At 44.3% G+C, this 7,248-nt stretch overlaps 1 protein-coding gene across 1 annotated transcript; it reads right to left on the bottom strand.

Annotated features, from left to right (window-relative positions):
- On the bottom strand, positions 1 to 7,016 carry LOC147311884 (ileal sodium/bile acid cotransporter-like). The gene is made up of 6 exons (XM_086266612.1): positions 6,512 to 7,016; positions 5,935 to 6,053; positions 4,879 to 4,967; positions 4,267 to 4,442; positions 4,021 to 4,178; positions 1 to 876 (listed from the first exon to the last, which is right to left on the bottom strand). The coding sequence occupies exons 1-6, from the start codon at positions 6,907 to 6,909 to the stop codon at positions 686 to 688; spliced, it is 1,131 nt and encodes a 376-aa protein (XP_086122738.1). The 5' UTR covers positions 6,910 to 7,016; the 3' UTR covers positions 1 to 685.
- Positions 7,017 to 7,248: the final 232 nt, after the last annotated feature.

A 7,248-nucleotide genomic window follows, 5' to 3' on the forward strand; every position in this document is an offset into this window, starting at 1 on the left:
CTCTGCCAAAGCAAGTACAGTTGCACTCAGTTTTTTAAATTGGTGTTTCTTCAGATTATTTGTATGTATCACCACCCACATCTGAGTTATCCTTCTGCGGTAACTGTACCTCAGTGTCACTTCATCAGGCAGGGTCGTTTCAATCACACACTTTGAAAAAAACAAAAAAACAACTCCACAGCACCTTTTACATGACTGGATCTCACATAGATTTTTCTTACGCTGTAACTACATCAGTATATCACATTTTGTTCTTTATTGTCATCACTGTGTTCTTGTTGCTTTTGAAATAACAGTAATATCAAATAAATTATGACTGTCACATTACAAAAAACAACAACAACAAAAAACCACCCTGTTTTCCACCACTGAAGCACTCATTAAGAGACACTAACAATGTACAGGCAAAGTGGTTCTAAATATTTAGATATGAATAAAAGTAAATAACACATAATTCAGCAGTTGGTCCCCACCACGTTCCCACTTGAAGTTAGATACTGACTGTCCCGGGGAAGAAATTTGTGCAACCCTGTTCAGCTAAAACTTTTCCAAATGGTTTAGTGTGGTGCACATACAGCCTGCAGAGTGCATTGTGTCTTCACAGTAGAGTCTGAATGGTGTGTTCAGTGATGCAGTTGTTATTGCTCATACCAACAACCGAACATCTCTGGTTTTCAGGGCTGCATCACAGCTCAGTGCTTTTGTCAGTGCTTTTATCCTTCACATCCATGTTGTTGCTCTCATCGCCCTCAAAGCCACCATTTTCCCGTGGGCGGTACTTTTGTTCTTCTAGATCAGGATTGTGACCTTCCAAGTACGGAGTGTCACTGTTTGCAGACGAACCGCCACCACAATACCTTTTGTAAAGCTGGAAGCCTGGACAGGAAACAAACCATAGATTCAGAACCAGTGAGCAAACACCTTTGGACAAAACCTTTAAAAGTGGAATAAACAGGACTTCAGTGACAAAGCATCTATGCAAGATGCCATAACAAGACAATTTGAAGCATCCTACGTCTTCTTTTCTGTTCAGTTTCAAAATTAGTAAGCATCTATGATAATCTGTAAACCACTGTTCTCAAATGTTTGGTGCCCAGGACTGAAAGAAAAGTGAAAATTTCAAGGTATTCTGCAGAAGACGGCCTCCATATCATTTTCAACAATGTGAACTCTAACTTCCATCAATCCCCTCACTCCACATTTTCACACATTAAAACCTATGTTTATTCAAGGCTATTCTCACCTCTGTGACATTAAGTAGCCCCATCTTCTCAAACACACAGGCATTGCTAATTTAAGCAAAGTCTTTCCTTCCGATGTGTTCCGATTTGCACTGGGGTATGGCATTAGTGAGATTGTGTTAGGTCCATCTCATCACTGGTAAATGTGCAGGATTACTATTTTTAGGGGGTTTGTTTTAACCCAAACCAAAGTCTTTCTCTCTAAATTACTTAAAATACTTGTAATTACCTAAACCCAATACAGAACCTTTTGGTTTGCAAACTAAAGAGAGTAGAATTGATAGGAAAAGTGAGGGATGAAAAATAACAGCAAATAAAACATCCCACTAAACAAAAAAACTCCTGGGTGACATAAAAACTCATGAAGATGTTGCACTTAAAATTGTTCATAGATGTTAGAGCATCAGTGCATCAGTGCTAAAGACACAGACACACAATGCCCCGCCATTGATGCTGCAGGTCAGCCAGCTGGCTGCTCAGTTGCCTCAGTGACACGCTTGCACCTGGCTGCGTGGCTGCGTTTCATTACAGCTTCGCTCAGTTTCATCTGGGACAGAGACTGCGTTTCCAGACGATATTACATTTGTTGGGCACGATGGCATCTATGATCACTGTAGTGCCACTTAGACTGGTAAAGATGAGAGTGTTTCAATGCTGGACTCTCTCTCACCACCTGTGTGCATCGCGTCACCTCTGGAGGAGGCTGATGGTAACCGCATCGTGCATGCTAGTTCTCTATCCCTGGACGGAGCCCAGGCTACTGCATCAGGGCTCTCAGATGGGAGGGTGTTGTTTTGCAAGGTGGTGTCCACAGATGCTTCCCTAAGGGGGTGGGGAGCGCTGTGCGAGGGTGCATCAGTGAGAGGGATCTGGTCCGCAGCCCTGCGTGATCTTCACATCAACCACTTAGAGCTGTTAGCAGTGTTCTTAGCTCTCAAACATTTCCGTCCAGTCCTGGAGGGCCAGCATGTCTTATACAGGAAGGACAATTCAACAATAGTCTCTTACATAAACAGTCAGGGAGGGACACCCTCCCTTCCCCTATTAAAGCTGTCTCGCTCTCTGCTGTTATGGTGCAGTGTTCATTTCCCCCAAGGGGGGTACTCTGGTGAAGGAATGGAGGTTGCACCCTTTGATAGTGGCTCAGATTTGGGATCTGTTTGGCAATGCACAGGTAGATCTTTTTTTGCCTCCAGGGTAAATATTCACTGCCCCCTGTTCTTCTCAATAATCGTTCACAATGCAACCTTTGGGAATGGATGCGCTAGCGCACCAATGGCCAGTCATGCTCCTGTATGCATTTCCCCCAGTGGAAATGATATCTCCAATTTTAGAGAGATTGCGTCGGCAGTCTCTCTGACTGATTGTAGTGGCCCCTTGGTGGCCCACAGGGTCTTGGTATTCAGAGATAATCAGCCTGCTAGCAGTGAGTCCTTGGCAACTTAGTCAACTTAGCCTCCGCAGGGACCTCTTCTCTCAGGTGGGAGGAGAAATAATTCATTTGCGCCCGGATCTGTGGCGTCTTCATGCTTACCTGCTGAGAGGTCAAACTTGATTGCTAAGGGTCTGCTACCTAGTGTGATAGTGACAATTCAGAACACTACGGCCTCATCCACTAGAGGCTTGTACTGTTAGAAATGGCGAGCCTTCGAGCAATGATGCCAGGACCGCCACACTGTCCCATTCCAGTGCTCTTTTGTGAATGTTTTGAAATTCCTGCAGGAGCTGCTGGATGAGGTCCTTTCATTTTCAACGATTAAGGTTTATTTAGCAGCTATATCTGCTTGTCATTTTGGCTTTGACGGGGTGACACCAGGTGCACATCCCCTCACCATACCTTTTCTGAAAAGGGTTTGTTGGCTGAGACCTGTGCTTAAGTCCAGTGTCCCTGCTTGGGACTTTTCTTTAGTGCTGGAGGCATATGTAGCCCCTCTTTTGAACCCATTGAGTCTGTGGATATGAAATTTCTCTCATATAAGACTGCATCAGTTCTCACTTTGGCTTCAGCAAAGTAAGTGGGTGACCTACATGCGTTGCAGTGCATCCCTCTTGCACAGTTCTCTCCTGATGGCCATAAGGTCGTATTGCGTCCGAATGCTGCCTATTTTCCCAAGGTCAAGCCTGCATCTTATAACTGAATGGAGTTTGAGTTGCTGAGCTTTTGCTTCCCTCCTTTTGCATCTGAGGAGCAGAGGAGGATGCATTCTCTTTGTCCAGTGTGTGTGCTACGTACCCACATTGAGAGCACTCAGAATGTGTGTTTATGTTACCAGCTGTATGTTTATACAGAGCTCTACCTCTGGCTGGATTGGTGAAGCAGACAAAGGCTGTCCCACTGGATTATAGAAGCAAGCTCACTGGCGTACAGCACCAAAGGTCTTGCTTTGCCCCAGGGAGTGAGAGCTCATTCCATCAGGGAATGGCAGCCCCTTTGGCCCTTTTTAAAGGGGTACCTGTAGCTGATATTTGTGTGGCAGCTAGTTGGGCATCACCGCTGCTGTCATAGGTGTCATGATACTTGATCTCTGACACAGATAAACCACCAGAGAAGCATGAAGCATGCTGCAACTCTATTACTGGTTAAACTTGGGTTAAATATTTAATCCTTATATGGCACAGCACCTGGCTCAATCTGTTGACTCAACACAGCAAAAAAACATCACAATGGACGAAAAGAAGGAAAATAAGGAAGCTGCATTCACTGACCAAGAACTAAAAAAAAGTCAAGCGATGCAGGAGAAAATGGCCAATGTATGTGTTGTTTGTTTTAAGGTCTTACATCCCACAAAGACGAGTGCTGACACGAGCTGGAAGATGCTGTATATGAGGGGGAAGGCAAACATGATTTCCAGCTCCTCTGGGCTGAAGGACAGCTGGACGATAGTGCTGCACAACTGGGCATTCTGGAAACCTGTCTCCAGTGCAATGGTTCGACATCTGAACAAATAAAGGAACAATGACGAACCTCATCAATAAGTCAAATTTTAAATGTAGCTGTGTCAGAAACATTTTGCTGTCACCTCACCTGTACCAGGGTTGACCCACAAAGCGAGCCAGGAAGAACCCAAGGCTCAATCCAATAAAGGGGTAGATGGTGCCAATTATCCACAGGGAGGGAGCAATGGTCCAGGACGACTGGTAGAGGACTCCTCCAACCACAGCTATAACAATAATGAGAACCAAGCCAACAATGGATCCAACCTGTGCACAACATAAACACTCCATTAAAACCCAGTCCAGGTGATTTAACTGGTTCGGCACTGTAAAATGGAAATATCACATCCCTCCAGTATGTATGATGGAAATGCTATTTCTAAAAAGAAACATGTCACAGAGGCACAAGATGTTATAAGTGAAAACATTAAACCTGTAGCATTATATTCAATAAACTGCAGAGCAGGGGTGTCAAACTCCAGGCCTAGAGGGCCGGTGTCCTGCAGGTTTAAGATATCTCCCTGGGTCTACACATCTGATTCAAATGATTAGTTCATTACCAGGCCTCTGGAGAACTTCAAGAAATGTTGAGGTCATTTAGCCATTTAAATCAGCTGTGTTGGATCAAGGAAACATCTAAAGCCTACAGGACACCGGCCCTCGTGGCCTGGAGTTTGACACCTGTGCTGTAGAGTATTCCTACCTTCAGAATCTTTTTTGCCATCTCAGGCCACCTGCGCTTTACGTACATTCCCACAGCAATCGGGATGATTAGGGCTGCCAGAGTGATACCTGATGATGCAAAATAGTAGATTGTGTCTGTGAAGGTACTCAGTCATCCAGGTCATCGTAGTCAAATGAGCTTGCAAAGAAAAGCGTCTGGACTTCTTTAAGTTACTTGAAGACATTTCACCTCTCATCCGACAAGCTTCTTCAGTTCTAAGGTCAAATGGTGGGGAGTCCCAGATATAAACCCAGTGGGAGTATCCCCCCACAGAGGGACAAAAGGACCCCCTGATGATCCTCTAATCGCCTGAGCCAAGGTGTGAAACTGGTTGTGGGTCCCAATCACCCAGTTTCACAACTTGTAACTTTTTTCACTAGACTGCTTCATTAGTCTGCACTACTTCTTCAAAAAAGCAACAAGTTAAACAGAATGTGAACATTATCAGACATGGAAAAATAATGTTCAGTCTAAGTTAAAAAAACAAAATCCAGAAACTTGTGAACAGAGATGAAAAATATATCATTTAAATGAGAGTTTAATACTATTCACTAATGGTGGCTGCAGTGAGCCTGCTTTTGATAGCAGAGCTTTGGCGGGGCGTGGTCTGCGGGGCAGGTGAACATACCTGAGCGCCATCCGCAAACACACCTCACCAGCTTAAAACAGAATGAACTAGGTACTGTTGATGTGTGTAGGCTGTAGCCAAAAAGCTGCAGCCGCATGTGTAAGTCGACAGCCGACAGACTTGCACACGTGGCTGCAGCTTTTCAGGGGATGCAGTGGATGTGCATATTATTAACCTAGCTGCCACAAATGTCTTTGTTCCACCATAAAAGTGATTCTGATGTTAGTTCCGCATAACCTTTCTGCCAGGTAACTTGTGCCCCACCAGTGGGGTGCTCCACACACTTTGAGAACCACTGCCTTAGAGGCAGGAACAGCATTCACAGTTACATCCTGGTAATACACATTCTTAAAGGCACATGTTTGAAATTCTTACAGGTGTTTCAGTTCTGCGAGAGCTTTCCTTACCGATACTGTCATACGGGATCTTGATGGTGTCACTGGATGTCCATACACTGGTGTAGATTAAAAGACAGAGAGGCATCATCCCCAAGGCCAGGAGAGAGGAGCAGGTTGTCATACTGATACTGAGGAGCGAAGGATTTGGACACTGATGAGTTTTCTGCATTTGTCCCTAGCTGTGCTTATACACACTAACACAATTTGTTTTATTTAAATAGTGCATTAACATTGAATAAATGTAAATAAAACTCTAGACCAATAAAAACTTGTAATACATTAATTCTGTTGTTCTCCTGCCAGGTAGCTACACAACAAGAAAGTCTTCCTTAAAATAGCTTAAGAGTGTTCTGGGATCCAAAAAACATGAAAATGTTCTATTTAGTTTACATACACAAGAGAAACAAATAGTTATCATAGAGTAAACATAGTGGTCCTCTAAGAGCAACACTTGGTGATAGTAGGGAAAAAAGAAGGTTCCTTTTTTAACAGGGAGAAACCACCAGCTGAAAAAGGCTCAGAGAAGTCTGCTCTTTAACATAAAGGGAAAAAGAAAAAATAGCAATGAACCTGCCCAAGGTCTCACCTGAGGTCCATGTCTCCTTCCAACCAGTAGCAGATGATGTTGGAGTTTGAGCCACCTGGACAGCAGCCCATGATGATGATGACCACTGCCTGCACAGCCTGGACCCCAAAAGCCAGTGACAAGGCAAAAGCTGTGAAAGGCATAATGCCAAACTGGCAGAGGAAGCCAATGATAATGCCCCATGGCTTCTTAATGTGGCCCCACAGCTTTGCAGTTTCCACTGTGCAGCCCATGGAGAACATGACCATTGCGAGCATGATGGTGAGGACCGTGCTCATCACTACTCCCAGGATGGCATTGAAGTTACTGGGAGGAACAAGGCAGTCTGTGCCCGAGCAGGCTGTGGCAGCATTGTCACAGATAGCTGGCAGCATGGTGGTTGGCTTCAGCATGGACATTGTTGTGGCAGAAGAAGAATATCAGCAGATCCTTAAAACTTGCACACACTTTGGGGCTAGGGTCCTTGAAATGAGACGAGTCCAGTTTCTCCCCCTGTCCAGGAAAATGGACCTGACAAAGAGAAGGAGTGAGCTTGGATCACTGCCCTTTATGCCCACGGTTCCAAAGCCAAATAAAATTTGCCCGAAAGATAAAAAATTAACCAATAGTCTATGTTTTATGGGGTCAGCGTTCAAAACACATGCATATAAAAAAGAAAATCCCAATGAAATATGAAATGCCATTGGACCTTGGCTCCATTTTTTATAGCCACGTGGGTTTTAAATTTTTATTGGACT

Source organism: Aulonocara sp. 'chitande type north' Nkhata Bay, linkage group LG16, assembly GCF_057382095.1.
Source record: "Aulonocara sp. 'chitande type north' Nkhata Bay isolate Kocher_YH1m ecotype deep benthic linkage group LG16, A_spYH_male_GT1.1, whole genome shotgun sequence".
Taxonomy (NCBI): domain Eukaryota; kingdom Metazoa; phylum Chordata; class Actinopteri; order Cichliformes; family Cichlidae; genus Aulonocara; species Aulonocara sp. 'chitande type north' Nkhata Bay.